This window comes from Eptesicus fuscus, chromosome 16 (assembly GCF_027574615.1).
Source record: "Eptesicus fuscus isolate TK198812 chromosome 16, DD_ASM_mEF_20220401, whole genome shotgun sequence".
In the NCBI taxonomy this organism is placed as follows: domain Eukaryota; kingdom Metazoa; phylum Chordata; class Mammalia; order Chiroptera; family Vespertilionidae; genus Eptesicus; species Eptesicus fuscus.
The window spans coordinates 54,713,951-54,740,759 of NC_072488.1; the positions used below are offsets into that span (position 1 = coordinate 54,713,951).

The 26,809-nt window shown below is 43.3% G+C and overlaps 2 protein-coding genes across 11 annotated transcripts in view; one reads left to right on the forward strand and one right to left on the reverse strand.

Moving 5' to 3' along the window:
• Window positions 1-8,309, reverse strand: part of IMMT (inner membrane mitochondrial protein) — a 45,789-nt gene extending 37,480 nt beyond the window's left edge. For 8 of the 10 annotated variants that reach the window (XM_054728256.1, XM_054728259.1, XM_054728258.1 and 5 more), the window contains exon 1: window positions 8,148-8,303. In XM_054728256.1, the coding sequence (XP_054584231.1) occupies window positions 8,148-8,192 (45 nt within the window). In that variant the 5' untranslated portion in view covers window positions 8,193-8,303. Of the gene's footprint in view, window positions 1-8,147 lie in introns of all 10 variants that reach the window. The other 2 variants (XM_054728260.1, XM_054728264.1) reach the window with 2 other exon arrangements.
• On the forward strand, window positions 8,278-21,769 carry MRPL35 (mitochondrial ribosomal protein L35). The gene is made up of 5 exons (XM_008155920.3): window positions 8,278-8,918; window positions 13,004-13,080; window positions 17,084-17,273; window positions 17,931-18,075; window positions 21,437-21,769. The coding sequence occupies exons 2-5, from the start codon at window positions 13,038-13,040 to the stop codon at window positions 21,623-21,625; spliced, it is 567 nt and encodes a 188-aa protein (XP_008154142.2). The 5' UTR covers window positions 8,278-8,918; window positions 13,004-13,037; the 3' UTR covers window positions 21,626-21,769.
• The last annotated feature ends 5,040 nt before the right edge of the window (window positions 21,770-26,809 follow it).

Here is a 26,809-nt window from a genome sequence, read left to right on the forward strand (position 1 = left end):
TTTCATATTTAAATCTTTGAACCTAGTATAAGGTATAGATTCAATTTTATTTTTTTTCCAGATGTCTATTCAGTTGTCCCTAAATCATAGAAAGAATAATCCTCTATTTCTAATGATTTGAAACGCCACCTTTGAAATATACTAAATTCCTAGATGCATTTAGAGTACCTAATTTGTTCACTTATCTGTTATCTATTTATAACTAATACCACAATGTATTAACTACTGCATATTAGAATTAGCTTTCAATCTGGTAGGGCTAGTCTCTCTTTTAGTACAATTCTTTTTTAGAATTTTTCTGGATTAAGTTTTTTATTGAATTTATTAGGTGACATTGGTTAATAAATCTATATAGGTTTCGGGTGTACAATTCTATAATACATCGTCTGTATATTGTAGTGTGTTTACCATCCCAAGTCAAGTCTCCTGTCGCCATTTATTCCCCTCTTACCACCCCCCATACCCCTTTCCCTCTGGTAATCACCATATATACCTTTGTGTCTATGAGTTGTTTTATTCTTTGCTAAATTCCTTCACCTTTTTCACCCAGTCCTCCAAACCCCCTTCCCTATGACAGCTGTCAGTCTGTTCTCTGTATCTATGAGTCTGTATCTATTTTGTTTGTTAGCTTATTTTGTTTATTAGATTCCACATATAAGTGGAATCTGCATTAAAAATGTGTTGGAAGGCTGTGGAAAACATTCTCATATTATTACTAGAGCACAGTTTGATTAATTTGGCAATATTTATCAATACTGCAAATTTTACTTTAAGAATTAAACCAAAATGACAGTTTCCCAAGCAAGATTACTTATTATTATAACAAAAATAAAGACAAAAATCCAATGTCCATCCAAATCATATGGTATTTGTCTTTTTCTGACTGGCTTATGTCACTTAGCATAATACTCTCCAGGTCCTTCCTTGCTGTTCCAAAAGGCTGCTTCCAAACCTTGGCTACTATAAATAATGCTGTAATGAACAGAGGGGTGCATTTCTAGATTTTTAAAAGCTCGGCTATCAAAATTCTTTCAATGAAATAACACACCTTCAAGTATAAAATGCACCCTGATTTAAAAGGGGTAAAATGTGAACAAATTTATCTTTTATGACCAAAATGATAGCAATAAAAAGTTTCATACTTCGGTATGAGAAAGCAGAAATGATTATATCATGACTCAAATTAATAGGACTTTTATCTGAAACTGTGGCTCTTGATTTTTAAAAAAGTATATTCATTAGCCTACCTTCATATTCTGTGTAGCATTTAATATCCTGAATAGAACATTAAAAGTTAGAAAAGTTAAGGCTTTCATGGTTTTTTTGTTTGTTTGTTTTTTGTTTGTTTTTTTTTTGGATTTTCTGGCGCTTTCTGCTGCCTTTGTGTTTATTTAATTTTTTCTATTTTTTTTATTAAGGTATTATATGTGTACATATCTTACCATTGCCACCCCCTACCCCACTCCCATATATGCCCTCACCCCCCAGAGTTTTGCATCCGTTGGTTATGCTTATATGCATGCATACAAGTCCTTTGATTGATCTCTTATCTCCCCCGCTTTCATGGTTTTATTACACAAGTCAAAGTACATAGACACCAGTTTAGTTTTGCCTACTTAAAAAAAAAGTTTATTATCTTCTAAAGCTCTTTTAATCTAGAGGTTTTCCCTCCAATATTTAATTTGTTGAAGAAACTGGGTTGCTTACCTATAGAATTTTCCAGAATGGATTTTGTTCAATATACAATTTAACATGCGCCTGTCCTCTGTACTTCCTGTAAACTAGTGTTGGATCCAGACACTTGCTCAGGCTCAGGTTCACCCTCTGGCAAAGCTTTAGGTGGTATTGTGTTCTTTCATCAGGAGGCACATAATGTCTTGGTTGTCTCTCTTTCTGGATGTCATCAATTGTGTTACTGTACAATGTCTATATTCATTACTTTATTCAAAGTCGCAAAAAGTAGTCTCTAATTCATTATTTTTCATTTATTTGACTTTTTTTTTTTTAGTTAATCTTCATCCAAAGGTATTTTTTTCAATTGATTTTTAAAGAGAGTGGAAGGAAGAGGGAGGGGGAGAGAGAGAGAGAGACATCAATTGGTTGCCCTGGGGACTGGGGCCACCTGGGGCCACCTGGAGTCGGGGAACTAGCCTACAACCCAGGTACATGCCCTTGACTGAGAATTGAACCCTCGACCTTTCGAACACTAAGCCACATCAGCCAGGGCTATTATTTAACAATAGAGGCCCGGTGCACGGAATTCATGCATGGGGGGGGTCCCTCAGCCCAGCCTGCACCCTCTCCAATCTGGGACCCCTAGAGGGATGTCCAACTGCCCATTTAGGCCTGATCCTTGACCACTGTACACCTAACGGGATCGGGCCTAAACGGGCAGTCAGACATCCCTCTCACAATCCAGGACTGCTGGCTCCCAACTGCCTGCCTTCCTGATTGCCCCTAACTGCTTCTGCCTAACAGCCTGATCACCCCCTAACCACTCCCCTGCCAGCCTGATTGGTGCCTAACTGCTCCCCTGCCAGCCTGATTGCCCCTAACGGCCCTCCCCTGAAGGCCTGGTCATGCCTAACTGCCCTCCCCTGCAGGCCTGGTCCCCCCCCCAACTGCTCTCCCCAAGGCCTGGGTCCCCCCGCAACTGCCCTTCCCTGCAGGCCTGGTTGCCCCCAACTTCCCTCCTCTGCTGGCCTGTTCACCCCTAACTACCCTCCCCTGCAGGCTTGATCACCCCAACTGCCCTCCCTTGCAGGCCTGGTCCCTCCCAACTGCCCTCCCCTGCTGGCCTGATCGCCCACCACTGCCCTCCCTTGCAGGCATAGTCCCTCTCAACTTCCCTCCCCTGCTGACCATCTTGTGGTGGCCATCTTGTGTCCACTTGGGGGCAGCCATCTTTGACCACATGGGGGCAGCCATCTTGTGTGTTTGGAGTGACAGTCAATTTGCATATTACTCTTTTATTAGATAGGACTAGAGACCTGATGCACAATGCTCGTGCAAGAGCAGGCCTTCCTTCCCCTGGCTGCCGGCACTGGTTTCCCTCTGCCACCCGGGACCCAGCTTCCCTACAGCCATCGGCAGGAACCCGGGACCCAGGCTTCTCTCGCAGCCCCAGCTTCGTCCAGGTCATCCAGAAGGAAGCCTGGTCTAATTAGTATATTACGCTTTTATTATTATAGATATGATAAAAGGCTAATATGCAAATAGACTGAACCACGGAACAACCTAACAACTAACCAAACAACAGGTCACTATGACATGCACTGACCACCCAGCTGCGAGGGCTGAGGTTCAAGCAGCCGCTGGGGCTTTGTCTGGAAGGACGTCCGGTCTAATTAGCATATTACCCTTTTATTAGTATAGATTATTGTATTATTTTTTCCATAGTTACAACTGTACACCTACTTTTGCCCCTCTCTGTATATTGTATGTTGGTTATAGGAGCAACAGATAACTTGTCTCTTTAGTTAACAGGTCTTTAGGCTGAAAGGAAATTGCTTAAGGGAGCTATATCCTAGGAGTCACATTCACATTCAAATTTCTTATTTGCAGAGGAATCTGATTTCGATGACAAGACCCTGATGCTGTGATGGGATGAGATTTTGAAGGGTTTTGAGGAAGGTTGTGAATGTATTTGCAAATTGTAAAGGGCAGGCTATATTATCCAAAAATGACTGCAATAATATTTCCTGTACCACATGCTCTTCCAGAATCCTGCCACTCCTCCAAAGTGAGTTCTATTACCCTTCCCTTGAACAAAGCCAGGACTTGGTTATTAATTTACTAATAGAAGGTACTGAAAGTGCCACTGTGTGACTTCGAAGACTAGAACGTAAAGGGGATACAGTTTCTGCCAGCTGTCTCTCATCACATTTGCTCTTGGAACCCAGCACCAAACTGTGAGGAAGCCCAGACACACATACTGGATGTGTAGGTGTTCCAGCCAACAGCCCCAGCTGAGGTGTCAGCTGCAGCCGGTATCAACTGCCAGACACGAGAATGAGGAGGTGTGAGATGACTCCATCCCCAGCCACTGCCTGACTACAACCTCATGAAGGCCACTGAGCCCAGCTGAGCCCAGAAACCCCCAGAACTTAGACAATAAATAAATGTTATTTTACCCCAAGCTCGAGGTAGTTTATGTAGCTATAGCTAATCAGAACACTATCTTTATGAATTCATGAATTCAAACACTTTTGGTGGATTTTAACCAATTGTAATTATTATCCTTTTAAAAACTTAAATTGTCCCATCTTTGGCCAATTAATGCCACTTCAATATATATTACTTTTTATATTAATGATATGTGTATATGTGTGTGTTGTATATACTATCTAATAAAAGGGTAATATGCAAATTAACCATCACTCCATCACAAAGATAGCGGCACCAGTCCCCTCAGCCCTGCAGAAGTCCCCCAGTCCCGGGGGGGCAGCCACTAAGAGTGGGCAGCATGAGCGGATAGGTGTCTGGGCCACAGAGAGCCTCTGGGCAGCGGGAGCGGAGCAGCCAGGCCCCGCAGAGAGCTACTGGTGCACGGATTTGTGTACAGGGCTACTAGCATATATATCCTACCTAATAATGGAGAAATATGCAAATTGACCGCACCTTCGCTACGCCTAAGTCACGCCCACCGGTCAGGCCACGCCTACCAGCCAATCAGGAGCAAATATGCAAATAAACCCAACCAAGATGGCTACAGCCACCGAGAGCGGGAGGGAGGCTTGGGTTTCCGCGGTAACAAAAGAAGCCATCCTGTTGCCGGCCTAAGCCTCCACTCAAGGCTACAAAGTTTCAATTATAGAAGGTGAATTAACTCCAACAGAAATCGCTGCTGGCCGAAGAGTGAGCAGCAGGCTTGGCTTTGCTCCAGGCTACAAAGTTTCAATTGTAGAAGGTAAATAAATTCCAGATACCAGGGCCTCCTCTTGGGTCGCCAGGGGGCATGGCCGGCCTGCAAACCACCACAGGCCTCTCACTCAGGCCACCCCACGCCCTAAGGGAACCCCCACCCTTCAGGGCAAACCAGTCGGCCTCCACCCATGCACCAGGCCTCTATCCTATCTAATAAAAGAGTAATATGCAGATTGCCCATCACTGCAACACACAATATAGCTGCCCCCATGTGGTCAAAGATCCTGCCTCCATGTGGATACAAGATGGTCACCACAAGATGGCCAGCAGGGGAGGGCAGTTGGGAGGCACCAGGCCTGCAAGGGAGGGCAGTTGGAGGCGATCAACCCTGCAGGGAAGGGCAGTTAGGGGTGACCAGGCCAGCAGAGGAGGGAAGTTGGGGGCAAATAGGCTGGCTGGGGAGCAGTTAGGCATCAATCAGGCTGGCAGCGGAGTGGTTAGGGGGTGAACAGGCTGGCAGGCAGAAGCAGTTAGGGGCAATCAGGAAGGCAGGCAGGTGATCAGTTGGGAGCCAGCAGTCCTGGATTGTGAGAGGGATGTCCCAGATTGGAGAGGGTGCAGGCTGGGCTGAGGGACATGCCCCCCCCTCCATGCACGATTTTGTGCACCGGGCCTCTAGTATATGTATGTATGTATGTATGTATGTATGTATATATATATGTAGAGAGAGAGAGAGAGAGAGAGAAAGTAAGTATGTGTGTTTGTGTGTTTGGTCTCTATAACTCAAGCCATCTGCAAATACCTAGTGGCAAGTTGTTTTTTTCCCCTGGGTATAATAAAATTCACTTACAAAAGTCACCATTATAACTTGGATGCTGTGGCTCAGTTGGTTGAGAATGGCCCCATTAACCAAGAAGTCACCAGTTGTGCCCGGCCAATTGCTCAGTGGTGAGAGCGTTGGCCAGCAGACCAAAGGGTGGCAGGTTCGATTCCCAGTCAAGACAAGTACTCAGTTGCAGGTTCGATCCCTGGCCGGTCAGAGAGCGTGCAAGAGCTATGTGTCTATGTGTCTCTCTCACATTAATGTTTCTTTCTCTCCCCATCCCCCAACTTCTTTCCTCCCACTCTCTCTCTAAATATCAATGGCAAAAATATCTTCAGGTAAGGATTAAAACAACATTTTAAAAAGAGGTCCCCCATTGGATTTCAGGTCAGGGCACATGCCAGGGTGCAGGCTCAATCCCCAGTAGGGGTTGTCTAGGAGGCAGCCAACCAATTTCTACCTCTCTCCCTCTCCCATCTGCTCTCTCTTAAAAATAAACTTTTTTTTTCAAGCCGTGGTTTTAAAGTGTACTTTCAGTATATTCGCACTGCTGTACAACAATCAAAACCTCTAATTCTAGAACATTTTCATCACTCCAAAAGGAAATTCGTGTGCCAACTACGTAGTCTCTCCATTTCCTCCTCTCTCCATCCACTGACAATCACTACATCTACTTTCTGGTTCTATAGATTTGACTATTTTGGATATTTCGTATAAATAAAATCATATGTAGCCTTTTGTGCATGGCTTCTTTCACTTGGCATAATGTTTTTAATGTTTATCCTGTTGTGACATGTATCCTGCATATAGATGTACCCCTTCATCTCCACCCCTTGCTGTTAAGCCCAAGATTAGGATTGGTTGTGTGGCAAAGGGAATTTTTCAGATGCAACTCAGGTTACTAATCAGTTGATTGGAATTAATCTAAAGGGAGGTTTTACAGGTGGGCCTGGTCTAATAATAGAAACCCTTTAAATCGGGGTCTAGAGATCAGAAATGGAAGTGAAGAGAGATTTTTGTAGTCAACGAGAGAAGCTCCTGAGAGCCTGCCAAACAGCAAACATCCATGTTATGAACTGTCTCTGAGGATCTTGCGGTAAGAAACTTCAAACAGCCTCTAGGAGAGGCTAGGCGAGAGCTAGCAAGAAAACAGGGACTTCAGTCCTACAGTTGCAAAGAACTGAATAAATTCTGCCAACAAACTGCATGAGCTTGGAAGAGAACCCTGAACTCCAAATGAGAACCACAGAAGAGCCAACACCTCGATTGTAACCTTGTGTGACACTGAGCAGAGAACCCCAAATCATTCACGGCCAGAAACTGTAAGATAATCAATGGGTGTTGTTTTAAGCTGCTAAATTTGTGGTATTTGTAATGTAGCAATAGAAAACTAATATACACACACCAAAAACAAAAACAACAAAAAAATAACAAGAAAACTAACACAGACACCATTTTCCTACAGAAGTCAACGAGAGACGCTCCTGATAGCCTGGAAGAGGCTGCTTCTCCTACCCTAACAACGAATGGGGAGATAAGCAAACTTGGGGGGATAAAGTTTGGCTTCTATGGATGTTATTCTATTACTGCCTGAATCACAGTGCCTGTTTTGCAATACAAAATTTTGCCAAAATATCAATATTCTGAAAATTGTGCTCAATGGAAATAGGCTTACTTTTTAATTTTAGAAAGTTGCTTTGATAATTATGACGAAATAGAAGTAACTGGGTATCTAGGCTCCTTGGATGTCTGCCAAAGTAGTCCCAGCACCTGGGAGACTCAGAACCCCAGGCTAATCTCAGAAATGAGCACAAGGTCATGATTCCTGTCCTTCCTCAAGTACCAGCAGTGTGAACTCCATAAACTACAATCTTTTCTTTTTGTTTAGGTTTAAGAATATTTCAGAGGTGGAACAAGATATCACTCAGGGACGAAAATAAGTCCCTCCCGAATAATCACAACCTTGACCCCGAAAACGCGGACTCTTAACAGTGCAAGCACCTCCTCATTTAAAAATGCAACAAGCCAAGGCTCCGCTCTGCATTTCCTGCTGGGAACTGTAGTTCTCCCCCTCGACCTTCAACCACTGGCTGCGCGAAACCAGCACTCGCTCAACCGGCGACCCGGGCGCCAGGAGCCACGATTGGTCCTTGAATGGGGCAGCGCAGGGCTGATTGGACGACACATCCCGAAGCCGAGCCTCCCGCCCTGTGCCCGCCTCCCCGCCACCTTCTCTTTTCCACACCCCATCCGGCTTCAGCAATAACTCTCAAAGCATCCCTGCCCGGCGAACTCCCGAATTAACTGCCTGACGGGCCCGCCTAAGACTCCCGCGAGGAGAGCGGCCTTGAGACGCGCCTCAGTCCCGGGGCCGAGGCAGAGCGAAAGCCTCCCCCATCGTCCGTTGTCTGCCCTTAGTCAGCTTCATCACGCGCTCTCTCCCGCGCCTCGCGCTCACCTGGGCGGCGAAGGTCACGCCAGATAAATGACAGACCCGCAGCATCTCGGACAGGTGGACAGCGCTGCTAGTATACGCTGGAGCTGCGGGAGCGGCGCGAGTAGGAGAGGGCCGGCGTGCGTGCGTGTGTGTGCGTGCGTCCGCGCCGCCTCCCTGCGCCGGCGTACCGGAGGGCACCAACGCCAACTGCGCACGCGCAGCCTCCTTTTCCCGTCCCCGCCCCGGCAGCTCTAAGTGGGTGGGCCCGCCCTTGGCGGAAAGAAGGATTTCTTTTTCCGGGTCGCGCTTTGGGTTCTGGTCAGCACCCCGAATCCGGGGTTACGAGGTGAACGGGAGGCTGGGAAGGGCATCTGAAACTCAGGCTTCGATCCTCTCGGAAAACGAATAGGTGTGACTCTACGGAGAATTCAGCAAGGAAGCATCTCAGCCGTCTCTGTCCGATGGATATTTCGTAGATAGGAATCGACGTGGCCAAATCGGTGTTGTCTTGGCTGGAGGCATTGGTTTCGTTTGACAGTTCTTCTGGAGTCTTCCTGGATGCGGGAGACTGGGTGAACGAACACTGGAGAGACCTTTGTGCGTAATGTGTCGTTCACGTGACAAGTAGCTGAGTCGGGGATCGGAACCCAGATTCTTCGGGTTCACGACTTCTATCTACTTCTTCCAGATTAAACAGCGCAAGTTTTTAGTTAAAAAATAATTTGGCCGCAACCTGTGGTATGGGTTGGGAAGATAAGGAGGTCAAAGTACTCCACTGAAGCTATAATCAAGGTATAACAAATATTGAACACAGTATTCAATACTATTAAAACAATATCACAGGAACGAAATAACTATCAATTGTGCTTGCAAAGTACTTTCAAGTCTTAGCTAGGTAATTTATTATAGTATGATGTTCTCCCTGGAGGTATACAAGGTTACTAATTCCATATGGAAAATGGAAAAATAGATTTGAAAATTAACTTTATATAATTACTTAATTTTGTATATGTTCGATGTACTTTAGTAATTACACTCTCCATATCACCATCACCTAATGGCCTCCAGAACAGTCTATCTTATTTAGTAATTTTAGCAATTAAACTGGTTTCCTCACCCCATTTCTGCCCACTGTTGTCATGTTGGAAGATGCCACTGTAACGAGTTTTTTAACATCTTGGCCATAAACCTCTCATTGACAATAAGCAATTTCAATCTGCTCCAGCCATGGATGGCACAGCCACACCTTAAGCCTGAACATCAGTAGCAACTTTAGCTTCAAGATCTCAAATTCCAAAGTTATTTTCTACTAGAGGCCCAGTGCATGAAATTCGAGTACTGGTAGAGTCCCTAGTGGCTGCTGGTGGGGTACTCCCTCCCTTCCCTGGCAGGCCCTGCCCCCTGGTTGAACTCCCAGACAATTTGCATACTACGCTTTTATTATATAGGATAGTTTCCTAACCTCTCATATAACAAAGTCCTTAATCCTCATTATCCACTTGCAATTTATGATTTGGGGGGGGGGGGGGGGGGTAAAATGTATTCTCCTAAAGTAACTCAAATTTAAATCACATTCCTGTTCAAAAACTGCAATGACTCCCACTGCCAATTCAAAGAGCCTTTATGAAATGTCTCAGTACTTTTCCAGTGTATGTAGTGTTTCTCAGCTCATAGTGGCCTCTGTAGGTATGAAATCAAGACAGTAACAATAGCCCTAGCTGGTTTGGTTCAGTGGATAGAGTGTCAGCCTGCGAACTGAAGGGTTCCAGGTTCAATTCCTGTCAAGGGCACATACCTTGGCTGCAGGCTCCCTGCCCTGGTTGGGACTATGCTGGAGGCAACCAATAGATGTGTCCTCTCTCACTTCAGTGTTTCTCTCTGTCTCTCCTCTCCCTTCCACTCTCTCTAAAAATCAATGGAAAACATGTCCTTGAGTGAGGATTAAAAAAAAAAAAACAACTGTAAAGACAGCAACAATAGCAGTCCAAGCTCATCACCCACTTAGATGCCCTATAACCCAGAGAAACTGAAGGATAACCATCTCAGTGGTTCTCAAAAGAGTGATCTGGGACCCCTAGGGGAGCCTCAGACCTTTTCAGAAAGATTTTCAGACCATTCCATAAAATGAAAACTAGCTTTATAATATTAAGATTATTTGCTGTTTTCATTATCTTGTAGAGTTACCCAGATAACGCAATAGATTGAATGCATAAGCAAATTTCGGAATCCATCTTTCTATTAATCCAGACATTAAAGAGATTTACAAAAAGGTTAATGCCACTCACTACTCTTTTTCTAAATCTTGGAATAGTTATTTTTCATTAAAAATGTGTTAACATGTAATAGGTTTGTTATTATTGTTTTAAAATAATGTGTAGTAGGCAGAATAATTATCCCAAAATATGTCCCCACACTTTCCTAATCCCTGGAACATGTGAATATATTACCTTAAATGACAAAAAAAATTAATTTGCAAGTGTGATTAAGTTAAGAATCTTGAGATATAGGAACTATCCTGGGTTATCTGTGTTGGTCCAATGTAATTGCATGCACACTGATGAGTGAGAGAGAGGGGCAGGAGGGTCACTCAAAAAAGATGTGACAATGCACACAGAAGTAAGAGTGATGCTATTACTAGCTTTGACGATGGAAGGAGGCCACAAGCCAAGGAATACAGCCACCCTCTAGAAACTGGAAAAGGCAAGGAAGCAGATTCTCTCCTAGAGCCTCTAGGAACACAACCCCAGAGACCTTGATTTTAACCTGTGAAACCCATTTTGGACATCTGACCTACAGAATTATAGTAAGTTTGTATTATTTTAAGCCACTAAATTTGGGTAATTTGTTATAACAGCAATAGGAAACTAATACAATAAGTATTTTTAATTTTTTCCATTTCAATTTCTCATAGAGTAAATACTAATGGATATATAATCCAAAGAATTAAAAGCTCTTTGGGATCCTCAGTTTTTTAATTTTTATTTTGTTAATCCTCACCTAATGATATTTTTCCATTGACTTTTTAAAAAATATACTTTTATTGACTTCAGAGAGGAAGGGAGAGGGAGAGAGAGATGGAAACATCAATGATGGATCATTGATCGGCTGTCTCCTGTACGCCGCGCACTGAGGATCAAGCCCACAACCCGGGCATGTTCCCTGACTGGGAATCAAACCTGTGACCCCCTGATTCATAGGTGGATGCTCAACCATTGAGCCACACCAGCCGGGCTTTTTCCATTGACTTTCAAAGACAGTGGAAGGGAGGAGGATAGGTTTCCACGTGAGAGAGACATCATTTGGTTGCCTCCAGCATTTGAGATCAAGCTTGTAACCTGGGTACGTGCCCTTGTGCCCTTGACAGGAATTGAACTTTCAGTCTGCAGGCCTATGCTCTACCCACTGAGCCAAACCAGTCAGGCAGAGATCCTCAATTTTTAAGCATGTAAAGAGGTTTAAGACCAAAACGTTTGAGATCCATTTCTCTAAATAAATCCTGCCTGTCTTGGCTCTCTCCCTTACCCCAGCCCTTGGTGTTCTTACCGCCAAGAATGACCTTGCCCTTGTTGAAATCCTCCCCAATCTTTAAGAACCACGTTATGTTCTACATCCTCATCCCTGATCATCCCAACCAGAAGCCTCTTTTCCTTAACTTTGAACTTCCCCTATGAGTCATTTATCTGCCTTGTACTTGTCTCTTTATTAAAAGTGAACTCCCCACCCCCACACCAAAAAAAGTGAACTCCTTGAGACCCAGTGTTTAACTCTTACCCAAATAGTGTAATATATTGTATATGCATGGACTATCTTAGGCAACAAGAATGGGAGAGAGGTTCATTTTTGTTTTGTTTTGTTTGTTTGAACGAACATTAGGAAAGACATACAATCACTGATTCTCAGGAATAAAATAAAGCACTGTTCAGGAACTGTAGACTTGTTCAGTAAGAGTTAAGATGCTGTTATACCTAATGACAATCAGTGTAATTGATTAGAAAAAAAAATGTATGTGAGATAGCCTTAGAATATTTACATTTATTTGGTTATAGTTGGCATTCAATTTTTTAAAACTAATTTTAAATTCTTAAAAATAATTTTAAATAATATTGCTATTTCCTATCTACCAGTTTTGTAAGGATAATAAGTTTTATTCTCTCAAACTTAATAAAATTATCAAAAAGATTTTTTCAAGTGTCATGTATTTTATTTCTTTTCATCTTTATTGCTGAAAGTATTACAGATGTCCCCCTTTTTCCCACATTAACCCCATCTAGCCTGCACCCACTGCCCCCCTCTTCACCACACTATTGTCTGTGTCCATGGGTTATGCAGATATGCATACACATTCTTTGGTTAATCCCTTCTTTACCCCGGCCCCCCACCCCTGCCTTCCCTCTAAGATTACACAGTCTGTTCCATCCTTCTATGTCTCTGGATCTATTTTATTCAGTTCATTTTGTTCTTTAGATTCCACATATGAGTGCGATCATAGCAAATAGTCATGTATTTTATTTTATTTTTAAAAAATATTTTAAATTGATTTTTACAGAGAGGGAGAGATAGAAACATCGATGAGAGGGAAACATGGATCAGCTGCCTCCTTCACGCCCCCCAGAGGGGGGAAGAGGAGAGGGAGGCCGGTGACCTCCCAAGCACGGGTGGACACTTAACCACGAAGCATAACCGGCTGGGCTATATTCTGTATTTTAAATAGATTTTTTCAATCAAATGCTCAGTAAAAATTTATTAAGAGCCTACGGTGAAGGACAGCCTGACAAGTACAAGACATTCAATAAAAGTTGATCTGGCCCTTTAATTTTTTCCCCCTTCCTGGACTCCACCTCGTTTTCCTTAATACCCTTTTGCCCTGATTCTTTTAGGCCTAATGCGGCCGCCGTACGGCGGGGTGGCAAGATGGCGGCTCCAGTTCTTGCAGGGGCTGTGAGAGTAGCATCAGGTCAGTGGGAAAGCAATGCGGTCGATTCTTGCCTTCAGAGAAGGGGGCTGCGCTGGATGAAGTGGGTGTTTAGCGTGGGAGTTAACAGGAACAAGCGGGGGGAAGGTGTCTCGTTATTTGAAACCAGAGGGTTGTCCGAAACTCTTGGACCCTCGCGTACCTGCGTGTCCCGAAGTTGGCTTTCTTACGGGCTCGTAGCCATTCCGCTTTCCTTAGAAAACAAACCAGAAGGACCGGGGCGAAGGGGGGCTAGGATCCACCACTCGCGACCTTTGACCTTGACAGTTATCTAATTTCTCGGAGCTTCGTGAAATGGGGATAATAATGAGCTCCAGCACGCTAAGCGCCTTGCATGGTGCCGGGCACAGAGTAATGGGTGTGTGTGGAGTCACACGACGTGCAGGGAATGGGGCTGTTTCGTTCACGCAGACAGGGCACAAGGACAGGCTCAAGGATTTCTTGAGAGAGATGACAGGAATGAAAGCAACTTAATTTAGTTGCATAAGGACTTTTGCAAAAAGTTAAAGATCATTCAAATGTGGTAAGATTACAGTAAATTACTTTCACAAAAAATAAATTAGAGTAAAATTCTGTGGAAGAATAGAAATAAAAAAGATGCCTGCCTGGCGTGGCTCAGTGGTTGAGCATCGACCTATGAACCAGGAGGTCACGGTTCCATGTGGGTCAGGGTACGTGCCCGGTTGTGGGGTTGTGGACCCGTGGGCTCCATCCAGGTGTGGAGTGTGCAGGAGGCTGCTGATCAATGATTCTCTCTCATCATTGATGTTTCTATCTCGCTCCCTCTCTAAAATCAATAAAAATAAATATTTTTTAAAAGCTACGATGTAAAATTTCTAACTTACCTAAGAGTTTGTTTACATGGGTTATTTTTAATTTCTGAAAAAAAGAAAAATTTATGTAACATATATGAATGGCTTAAATACAGGTCTGCCTGGTTTTGTTGCATCTTGTACATATTGCTTTTTTAAATATATATATATTTCAGAGAGCAAGAGGGAGGGAGAGGGAGGTAGAAACATCAATGTTGAGAGATGACCAGTCACCTCCTGCATGCTCCTACTGGGGATCCAGCCTGCAACCTGGGCATGTGCCCTGACCCAGAATCAAACCATGACTTCCTGGTTCATAGGTAGAGATTCAACCACTAAGCCACACCAGCCGGGCTTTTTTTTTTTTTTTTTTTAAACAAAGTAAAGATTTGTGGTAATTCTGTGTGGAGCAAGTCTATTTGCTCCATTTTTCCAACAGGCACAGATGATGGTTAGTATTTTTTCACAATAAAATATTTTTAATTAACATATGTATATATTTTTTAAGACACCAATGCTATTGCACACTTAATAGACTATAGTATAATCAACGTAACTTTTATATGCACTGAGAAATCAAAGAATTCGTGTGACTTTCTTTATTGTGATATTTGCTTTATTGTGGTGGTCGGTAATGGAGCCCAGTGTCTGCAAGGAATGCCTATAACTCTAAAGCAAACAATGGAAAACTGACAGCCAAGAGCCTCTTCTGCACCCCTGTGAGCCTCCCCAATCAAAGTCCCGTTTTGGGCCAAATATAAACACTATTCTCATTATTATTGCCTTGTCCTTTTTTTTTTTTAATAGTTTCAGCATCTATTTGTGCATCTTTTTAAAAATATATATCTTTTTATTGATTTCAGAGAGGAAGAGAGAGGGAGAGAGATAGAAACATCAATGATGAGAATCATGAATTGGCTGCCTCCTGCATGACCCCTACTGGGGATGGAGCCCACAACCTGGGCATGTGCCCTGACTGGAATCCAACTGTGACCTTCTGGTCCACGCTCATTGCTGCTAAATAATAGTCTCTTATGTGACTACCCCACAATTCTCCATTTTACTATTGATAGGCATTTGGGTGTTTTCAGTTTGAGACAGTTAGGTACAAAGCTGATTAACCTTGTGTCCTGCTATACGAGTGCCAGAGTTTCTCTAAGGTGTGTGTGTGTGTGTACATATAAAACTAGCTGTAGAATCGCAGCATCAGTGTGTGTGTGTATATATATATTCAGCACTGCCTGCTACTGCCAGTGATGTGCTTATTTAAAGTCACCCCAGCATTGTATTCTTTACATCCTCATCAACAATTAGTATTGTTAGACCTAGAAATTTTTGTCAATCTGGTACATATTTAGTGATATCTCATTGTGGTTTAAATAGCATTTACCTGATTAATAATGAGCCTGAATACCTTTACACCATATGTATTGGCCATTTAAATTTCTTTTATGAAGTACCCACTTAAATATGTTGCACATTTTTCTATTCAGTTGTCTTATTGACTTATAGTTCTTTATATATTCTAGATATGCAAACTTTCTCATTTAATTGTGTTTTCCAATATCTTTTCCCACTTTGGCTTGCCTTTTTAGTTTATTTAAAGTATCTTTTGATGAAAAGAAATTCTTATTGTCATCAACTTGAATTTATTGTCCTTGTGTTTTGTTTGTTTGTTTGTTTTTTTTATATATTTTATTGATTTTTAACAGAGAAAGGGAGAGGGATAGAGAGTTAGAAACATCGATGAGAGAGAAACATCGATCAGCTGCCTCCTGTACACCCCCCACTGGGGATGTACCCGCAACCAAGATACATGCCCTTGACCGGAATCGAACCTAGGACCCCTCAGTCCGCAGGCCGACGCTCTATCCACTGAGCCAAACCGGTTTCGGCTGTCCTTGTGTTTTTGACATAGATGACATAGGTGAGTATCAGCTCACTATGATATGTAGATTCCATTGGAAACACTTAAAAGTGATGTGACAGCTTATTTTTTAAATTTGTGTGGGTTTTTTTTAATGTATTTTATTGATTTTTAACAGAGAGGAAGAGAGAGGGACAGAGAGTTAGAAACATTGATGAGAGAGAAACATCGATCAGCCGCCTCCTGCACACCCCCCACTGGGGATGTGCCCGCAACCAAGGCACATGCCCTTGACCGGAATCGAACCTGGGACCCCTGAGTCCGCAGGCCGACGCTCTATCCACCGAGCCAAACCGGTTTCGGCTGTCCTTGTGTTTTTGACATAGATGACGTAGGTGAGTATCAGTTCACTATAATATGTAGATTCCATTGGAAACACTTAAAAGTGATGTGACAGCTTATTTTTTAAATTTGTTTTGTTGTTTATCCTCACCAGAGGATATTTTTCCCATTGATTTTCAGCGAGAGAGTGGAAGGGAGGATGAGAGAGGGTGAGACAGAGAAACATGGATGTGAGAGAGACACATCGATTGGTTGCCTCCCAGATAAAGGAGACTCCACACATCTAGGCCCTTTATGATCTGCCTTCTGATCTGCCGCCCTATTTCCCACTACTTCCCCCCAGGCATTTCCAATACAGTCAGGCACGCAGTGCTCAGCTTCTGTGGCAGGTCCAGTCCCCACTCCAGGCTCACATTTGTTTCAGCCTTGTTTTTGCATGTTTTCTATCCCACCTGGATTGTGTACCTCTTCCTCTCATGGCCTGTTCATTTTCTAGATGAGAGTTCACGTACCTCTTCTGTTTTCTTTGCGACCTTCTCCTACCAGTCTTGTCTCTCCAGGGAGTTGTCACGCGTTTGTGTCTGCCCTGCCGTTGCCGTCTGTGCGGGGTTCTATCTCATCAGAGCATAAGATCTGGCGGGTGGGAATTCATGTCATGTATATTTTGTTTTGTACTGTTGAACATAGAACTAGGACACATCAGACTGAATCCTGCTGGTTGCACAACTTTAAATTTACTAAAAAGCATTAAGTTGCACACAAATGGGTAATTTTTTGGTGTGTAAGTTTACCTTAATAAAGTTGGTAAAAAGCTCCACAGGTGAGTCTGATCTTCAGGACGCATTGATAATGTATAACACTTAGTTGTTTTAAAAATTTTGTATTACTTAATTTTAAATTTTAAATATCTGGATTCATATTTTGGTGTGTCATATTAAGCATGTATGGTTTTCTATCTTTACAGGAATCTTACGACCCCTGAATGCTTTGGCGTCTTCAGCCTATCGAAACTGTGCCAAGAATGCCCGTCTTAGTTCTGCACTGTCCACCCGACATCTTTGTCATATTCAGACTCCAGTTGTTTCCTCTGCGCCCAGACTTATGACATCTGTCAGAAACCTGGCATGGGGGCACACTGGAACAATCCTCAGTAGGTATGGTATATTTCAGTAAACATGGTTCTTGGACAAAAATTCTAAACTATTCATGCCTGCAAAGACATCTTAGAAATAGATGATACTTTGGTGTACCTGCCTGCAGTTTGTTGTATAGACTGCCTGATGGAGTGGGAGAATATGATTGACATCCATATGCCTATGTGCCCGCAGCAGGGACTACCAAACAGCACACTTCTGGTGTTGTAGGTGTGGTTTCCTGGATGGAAGCTGCCAGCGAGTGGAGGATGAGCGAGATGCTCAGCTTACCAGGGTGGGCTGCATGTGGTGTTCAGTCAGCAAACAGTTAAGCACACCTGGCTGCCTAGCACTGTACTTGGCAGAAAGTATACAAAGATAAACAAGTTGAAATCCTTGGGAGGTGATAATCTAGTGGGCAGATGGATTAAAAATCAGGTGATTGAAATATAATAGAGTCAGTTCTCTCCCAGGGATTGAGAGGGTAGATGACAGTCCGACATGCAAGTTGGTGAAAGTTGCTGTTCTTATTTATGCATACATTCATGGATCTTTGGAAGAAACAATGTATATTAAAAGTTAGCTGTGTTCCAGTGGAACTACTTTACTTATTTCTAAGCATAGAAATGGATTTTATCATTCTTACTGCTGAGTTAAAATTTTAAAAATGTGTTTTAGAGTGGCCCCCCTGCTTCCAGATGTGCTGAAGCTCCCTGTCAGAACCGTGACATACTACAGTGTACGAAAAGGCAAGAGAAAGACTGTGAAAGCTGTCGTCAAAAGGTTTCTCCGACTTCATTCTGGCCTTTGGCTGAGGAGGAAGGTGGGTCTTCACCTGTTACTTGATTGAAAAAGGAGTGTGAGCAGATTAAAATGAAGCCGAGTTCAGCCTATTCATTGATATAGCTCCCTCCCATCTTACCAATAGCTGTTGCAGGGCTGTGCTTAAGTACTGGCTTGGCAGGCATCACTTCATGTAAGTGAATCCATGTGAAGGAAACGCGTTTAAACGTTCATAAACATTATTCACAATGGTGAAAGTCTTCGATGTAGGACAGGTTCATCTCAGGTCTCTTACATGCCTGGCTTACCTAGGGGTTACTCTGTGAAACCCCCAATGCGTAATAACCTGTGGGGAGGCTCCGTGTAACCCTAGAGTGTTCTATCAGAGGAGGCTCCAGCAGGAATTACTCACGTGGCTCATATTGGGGTACTGAAGAGCTTTTCAGCCCACCTTGAATTGGATTCTCCAGGCTTAATCTTTATGGCAGAACATTAACCCCACATACACTTTTTTTTTTTTAACTTTATATGCGTTTCTCTGTTGGTGAGTGTAATTGGGGACCATATCGTCAGAACTCCAGGACTTGCTCTGGCCACAGACCACAGCCTCTAAGGGGGCCTGACAAATTGTTACTGCTCTGTCCTCCCCCACAGAGTGTTGTGAGCATGACTGTAGGCTTTTTTGTTCATGTCCTTATTCATGGAAACAGTAACTGATCGTTAGAAAGCAGCAGACGACCAGAGTTTATGTAATAGGTATATACCATACCTATTGAGGATTGTTCAGTAAAACCACCTTTGAGTTTTGATAACTATTCAAATCCTAACTTCCTTTTATTATTTGGAAGTTAACCAGTGATTCTTTAAAGATAAAAATTTGCCTCCCTATAAAAGTAAACAATTGGTGGGACTTTGTCACTATTTGATAGGTTGAAAGGATTATCCCCTATCTCATAAACAACCCTAAATTTGTACGTGAATAGGTTGATTGGCACTCTCAGCTCATTTCTCCACTGGAACAATACTGTGGTAGTTTCCTACACTAGTCGATAAATGTTCGTGTAATCCAAGTAGGTGAACCAAGTAGTTGAGCTAATAGTTTTGAATTTTGAAAATTATGGACCATTGGAAACACTAACTCTCTCTTCTATCCTACTAATTATTTCCAGGTCCTCATCTGACCCAAGAGCAAATGAAATGGGTGGTTTTCTTTGCCTTCCCATGTCCCTTTTATTAGGACCTGAGACCCTCATGTTGTTGTGGGGGACCTGATCAGATTCTCCAGTCACAACATCTAGTCCCCCATTCAGGGCCCCAGAAATTATTCCATATGCAAAATCTAATTTTAAGAGGAAAATAACAAATCTGGTCAGATTAATAGACACTAATGTGTAAAAAAAAACAAAGTATTTTCTGTGGGACAGATCCATCCAGGTACCCTAATTTTTGTTGTTTATTCTCTCCTCCCATTTCTGAACCTAGAGGTTGTCTAAATGTTTCATATGTTTTCACTTTGTTGCATTCCACGGAATAATCTTCGAATGATACTGGAGGTGATGGCGAGGACAGCAAATTAGTTGTACGTCAGAGATCCACAGGGACCCAGTTTGGCTTGCAAACTACAAAATTATTATACAAATATGAGGATTTTGATTTGAATCTTTCAATTTTAAGTTGTAATCCAGTGAGTAGTACAACCTAATCTCTGGCATTTTAAAACCAGAACTCTTAATCTTTTATTTATTTATTTATTTATTTATTAATATTTTAGTCTTTTTTTTTTAATCTCTTTTATCGATTTTTTTACAGAGAGGAAGAGAGAGAGATAGTTAGAAACATCGATGATAGAGAAACATCAATCAGCTGCCTCCTGCACGCCCCCTACTGGGGATCTAGCCTGCAACCTGGGCATATGCCTTTGACCGGAATCGAACCCGGGACCTTTCAGTCCGCAGGCCGACGCTCTATCCACTGAGCCAAACCGGTTTCGGCTATTTCTTTTTTTAAATGTATATTTATTGATTTCAGAGAGGAAGAGAGATAAATAGAAACATTCATGATGAGAGAGAATCATTGATTGGCTGCCTCCTGCACACCCACTACTGGATATCAAGCCCACAACCCAGGCATGTGCCCTGACTAGGAATTGAGCCGTGACCTCCTGGTTCATAGGTTGATGCTCAACCACTGAGCCACACCGGCCGAGCATCTTAACTTCTTTCTGAGCATCACTGTACTATGGAACTTGCTGGTCACAGTGATGACACAGAGACTTGTCAGAAACCCAAGGCACCTTCTCAGCAAAGAGCTACGGTTTTGTTCAGTTAGTATGGTGCCCAAGGACTTACACATAGCATGGGTTCTCGTCTCCCCTCCCCTGTAAATTACTCTGTGGTTTTAGTCAAACATTAACCAGGGTGGCACCTATGGTCTCTTCTAGTTTAAACAGGCTATGATCATAGTTTTGGTTTTTTTTGCTTTTTTTAAATATATTTTATTGATTTTTTACAGAAAGGAAGAGAGAGGGATAGAGAGTTAGAAACATCGATCAGCTGCCTCTTGCACACCCCCTACTGGGGATGTGCCTGCAACCAAGGTACATGCCCTTGACTGGAATCGAACCTGGGACCTTTCAGTCCGCAGGCCGATGCTCTATCCACTGAGCCAAACCGGTTTCGGCTGATTATAGTTTTTATATGCAATCTAATTTTCTTTTTCTTCAGAAATTAATTCTTCAAAATAAATAATACATTTGTGACAATTCTGGGTTAAACATGGGTTAACCATTCCTTCACCACTCCTAGTAATAGGTTTACTGCATTCATTATTCCTTACAAAAGTATTTACTACAGAAATTGGTTCCTAGTGTGTGGAAAGAATACATATATTTGAGAACTGTGCTTCTTGGCCCTTATAATACTTCGCCCCTTAAAAGAGCATAAATGTTATCAACCTAGCGGCACGCCCTTCATGCCCTCCACTGCAGGAATAAAAGTGGTGTAGTGCCTAAGAACTCTGACCTCGGTCTGCTGCAGAACTTTTCTAGTCAGTAGCTGTTTCTCTTTAATTTGTAAAATGAGAATAATAGTATGTTGTTGAAGATTGTTAAAGAGGTAAGGTAATGCATATAAAGTAAGCTATTATCATTACCCTGTACTTCACCAGGCACATAGATTTATTTAACTTTATTTTCTGTGGTTTTAACTTAAAATTTTTTTCAAATTATTAATATTTCTTTTTCAAACTACACATGCTTTCTCTATCCAACCCCCATTGAGAATCACATCTTTCTGAGAAACATCCCAGCCCCAATGAAAGTCGGTCTTTGTTGCCATTGGGCCCATAAACCATGAGTAATAAAGCCAATATGTTTTAAATGACCTTGTAATATCATCCAACAGGCTGGTTATAAGAAAAAATTATGGAAGAAGACGGCTGCAAGGAAAAAGCGCCTGAGGGAATTTGTGTTCTGCAATAAAACCCAGAGTAAACTCTTAGATAAAATGACGACGTCGTTCTGGAAGAGGCGAAACTGGTATGCTGACGATCCTTACCAGAAGTACCATGACCGAACAAACCTGAGAGTGTAGGTCAGAAGTGCTGTGACGCCCCTGTTACTGGATATGCATCTTTGGGTATATGATGTCTTTGCAAAAATGAATGTAAGAGTTGATGTACTGACTGATATGGAAACATAGTACCAACATTAAACTTATCAGAGTTTTAAAATGTAATGGCTTAAACATTCCCAGCTTTGTTCGGGGAAAGAAAAGTTTAAAATTATTGATTACTTTTAACAAATGGTAATGGCTTAACTAGTTGTTCCAATTAGGCTTATTTAGTTACGCAAAATCTCAGGTTAGGACAGACATAAAAAGACTCTAAAGCTAAAAAGAGAGTTCAAGCAGTGTGACCTCGTGTTCAAGGACACATGCCTGGGATCTCAGGAACCACACCGCACCTCCAGGAGCTGAGCAGCAGGGATGGTGGATCCTCAGGCTTGGGGTCTGCCATATGTTTCAGTTCTTTATAGACTGTAGGCTCCGTTCTCTCTCTACTCGCCAACTTGTCTGTCACAGCTTTTGCTTACTCTTAGTTTCTGCTTCCTTTCTACATCATGACCCTCAGGTCCTATCTCTAATTGCCAAGAGCTCTTAACTGGCCAGCTTATCTTTTAACACCAGGTCTCATCTCCGGTCGCGAACAGTGCAGGGATTGGCTGTTCTTAGGTCAGGAGCCCACCCTGGCTCGCTTGGCTGTGTTAGCAATTCATGTGGAGCAAAAAGTAATTACGAGGGCAGTTCACTTAGAGGTGAGCACGGGAGGCAACACATAGCTAGTATACTAGGTTCACTGTTCACAGCAGTTCTCACGTAGTTCATTGGGACAGTATTTTTTATAGAGAGAAGAGCAAATGAAATAGCCTATCAGTATGCCCATTCCTGAAACAAGTGGCTATACAAATGAAGATAGACACTTTTTACTCACAAGTGGAAAGATCCTGTGTTTTTAAAAAGTTAGTTTATCCACTTGAGAGTTCTTATTTTTAATTGTGAGGATAAACTTTTTCCAAAATTTCCCAAAGGTACACTGTAGAGACTAAGGGGAAGGAGCCTTCTCAGTCATTTTAGAGATGATGCAAGTGTTAAGCTTTTCTCATTTGAAGAGGGTCAGGTAAGAAGTTGACCGAGTCAAGTCTGGGGCAGTGGTTCTCAGCTTTCCCATCAGGATCATCTGGAAAGAATTTTCTTTTTTGGGGAAAAGTATTTTCAAACAATAGCACTTTCCCTGATTGACAAACCATTATTTACTGCTTCAAATCCTTTAATAGCTGATGATAAGACGAAGGTCCTCTATTGTTTTTAAGGGGAAAGATAACCAAATTGAAATTCTGTGACATGTCATGCTAGCATCATTAGAGGAATTCTTTGAAATAGTGTGTTCATTACAAGGAAAAGGGGTGACAACCGAGTTCTAAAACTAGACGGCCACGTGCGTCTGTTTATGGGATTAAGTAATAAAGAACAGACGTTTGATCTGAGATGCGGTAAGAGCCTGGCGCATGGAAAGGCATTCTGCTTTGAGGGGCTTTCATTTCCTCAGAAATCCACCACTGACAAGGATTCCCGGCATCCCCACCTCTGGCTCCTGCCTCTGGTGGAGGGATGGAGGCCGTGCCCGAAGGAGCTGCGGAGAGAGACTTTCACCCGCCTCTCTGCCTCCTTGACTTCTCGAATGCAGATGTGGACAAGAGTCTGTCCCTGTGGCCTAGAGCACTTTGGTTTCTCCTCTAGGCTGGGACGGGAGAGACAAGGCCGCAAGCAGGCCTCAGCATCCAGAGGGCCTGGAAGGGAAGGGCCCGCAGGAAATACTTTAGGGGAAAGGGGGTTTTCATGTATGTAATTTTTGTTTTGTGGGTGGTATAGGGATGGGCATGTATCTACAACGTTGCTAATCCTCATACCAACCTTGCAAGGAGATATTATTTATCCCTAGTTTAGATTTGAGGACACTGAATCTTACAGAAGGTTAATAACCCAAAATACAACTAATAAGTCCCTCAGAACCCAGGTCTAACTCCTTGGAATCCTGTGTATTTTCCTGAGTCTTCTAACAACATGAAAATTAGTACCTAAATCAATAAGGGACTATAATCTAGCATTGTAAATACTAGCTACTTCATGACACTGCACCAAGTCAGTTCTTAAATTTTCTGTCACTTCTTAACCTGGACTTGGCTCAGTAAATGAGTAAGTGGTTTTCAGCCCGTCCATCTCTTCATCTTCCTTTCCGTCTTCTCACGCTGCCTTTCCTGCCGCTGCGCTTTGCGGTGCCCGCGCCAGCCATATGCAGCGTAAGACTGAAAGCAAAGAAGGTGTTTCATTTTGACATTTCAAACGTTGTTTCCATGTCTTAGTGACCACCCAGGGAAGTGCAGTGGGACGGGCCGTATTTTAAAGGCAAGGGCTGCAGTGGTGCCAGGGCATGCGTAGCCCAAGTGCACCTCCACATGCACCACCCTCTGGCCTGCAGATGGGGACGCAGGTTCCAAGAGGAAAACAACAGGCCTTCCAGTTGAACTGGTACCCTAGTTTCAGAGCTACCCCGTTTCCATGGCGACCTTTAAAAATGTAAAGCAATGCAGAAACCGGTTTGGCTCAGTGGATAGAGCGTCAGCTTGTGGACTCAAGGGTCCCAGGTTCGATTCCGGTCAAGGGCATGTACCTTGGTTGCGGGCACATCCCCAGTAGGAGGTGTGCAAGAGGCAGCTGATCGATGTTTCTCTCTCATCGATGTTTCTAACTCTCTATCCCTCTCTCTTCCTCTCTGTAAAAAATCAATTAAAAAATAAAAATAAAAATGTAAACCAAGCAGACTACCAGATTTATTCATGTGATCACCTGGTTTTCAAAACACGGGTGTCGTTGAATGTTTTCCTTGCAGCAGTTCTGTGCATGGGTTCAGGCCAGGTCCCCAGGCACAAGCCTGTCCGTGGTGAGCGTTCAGCTTCTAGTCCTTGCTACCTTCCACGTTTGTTTTCTTCACATTTTTTTACAAGTATTTTCTCTTTCCTCATAAGCCCAATATTACAAAGGTATTTTTTAAAAGAAAACTGTTAAGACTTTATTCAAGATATATACCAAGCATTATAACAAAACAGCAGAACATCAGCCTTGGGAATCCTGGGGTTTTACGCCCCTTGACGCACAGTCCAGTTGGCTGTTTTATCACAGAGCGTTCTCTAGGGTCTACAGAACTAACGGGGAGTACGCACAGTCACAGGCCGACACGGCAGCCGTGTGAGAACGAAGCTCGCCCTTTACCGTTTCAAATACTGCGCGAGGGGAAGGAGGAGGAAGGTGCCAACGCTGGTCACGGACAAGCACTGTTATCACAAACACAGACAGCTTCTGAGAGAACACACATTTCAGACCCAGCGGAACGAGCAAGCTGTTCACACACAGCCAGTAGGGATTATGACTAAACTCTCCAGTTTATAGGAACAACTCCCACCACTCCTCAGAAACAGATCAGGTGTTCAATGGCAACTAACCAAAAGCTATCACATGAAAAGGACAATTACAGACTTTTGAACCAGCATTTTGTAAACAGCTTGTGTCTATACCAGCAAATTAAAAACGTTTCGTTACATCCTCGAGACAGAACACCAGGCTACTACATGTACACTTTGAGGCGTTCACATTTTATGTCAGTCCACACACCAACAGAACAACTTGCTGAGTAAGGAAACAACATTTTGCCAGAAATGACGGCTAGTCTCAGTTGTACAATGAGTGTTTTTAACAGAGAAACCAACTCCCTAATCAACACATGAAGGAAAATAGTTACGTTTACATTAAGACAGCAGTTTGGGTAGCTTTGTAGTTTTAAATCTTGAATGAGAAGTAATACAGCATGTCTGAGAGGAGAGCGCTTGGAATTTGTTTTTGGCATAGTTAAGTGCAAACTTGACAGTCTGTACTTGTTAAAACTGTCCATCGCAAAATAGTGAAAATCTAGCTTGCTCACATTGGAATTATAATCTCTGCTGCTACAGGCATTACTTGGGGGAAGAAGGGGGAAGCTGCTCACGTGAAGCTTTTTATGCACTTGTTTCTGATGATCCTGGGTACTCCCAGCTAACAGATACGTACCAAAGCGTACATGTTTCCTCTGCAACTATTCAGTGAGCCTAAAGGAAACAGACTTTGTTTTTCCTAAGCAGGTTTTAGTGGGTGTGAGGCACAGACAATGAACAGACAGCTTCCGTTTGTCCTCTGAATCACAAGTTTGTTTTTAGGTTTATTTTCCTAAACCCTTTTTGTAAATTACAAAGTCCCCCTCAGAGTAATTACGGGAAAAAGGGATTTAATATGCGTGTCTGATAACAGTCGACTTCAAGGAGAAGCCGCTGAGGGGGCTGGGATGCTGCCGCTGAGGGGGCTGGGATGCTGCCGGCGTGTCATTAGGGAAGCCCGCCGATGCCGTCCCACCTTCCCAGGCCTTTACCTGGGCCGCTGACAGCTGGTTGACGGGAAGTTGTGTGTGGAAGGTAACACTAACCTGTCTAGTCTTCAGGGCACATCTACGAACAAACACAATCCAAGTGCTGTAAATAACAGGGCTGGAACCACTGCATGCATTACACTGAGAGAAAACACCAGCTCCAAGCACAAACACACACCTGCCTTTAGGTTCAGCTCCGAGGGGAGAGCAGCTACCTCGGGCCAAAATACTACTTAATGCAGATCCGTCTTTTCTAACCAAGTTCCTAACTAAGTGGGGAGCCCCCTGGGTGGTGTGCTATTCTCCTACCAAGCCATCTGGGCTCGTATGAAATGCCCACTGAGACCTGGCGTGCCCCGAAGCCTGCAACTTCCCTCCTGTTCACACTGCACCAGCCAGAAGGGGAACGGGCGGAAGGGGCTGAGGAGCAAGTCACATCCTCAAGGTCTCGGCCTCCAACGCCCGCCCAGAACCCGGCGTCTGGCCGGCCCGGCTGCCTCGGGGTCTCATAGCACACGTCTGAAAGCATGGTTCTCGTGTTGCATTGTTTGGCAGGTGGGTGTTTCTGCTGTATTCTCTAGAAGAAGGCGCTCAGAGCGTAAGCCCCTCTGCCTGGGGAGGCTGGTCACAGCACAGGTTACCATGGAGGAGGAATAGTTCATCAGGAAGTTCTGAAACATTCAAAATGGTTCCTCACAACGGCTCTGAGTCCACATCCCAAGGGTTTTTCCCCCGGAGGAGCCACCTGCCCAAGGCAAATGGTAACC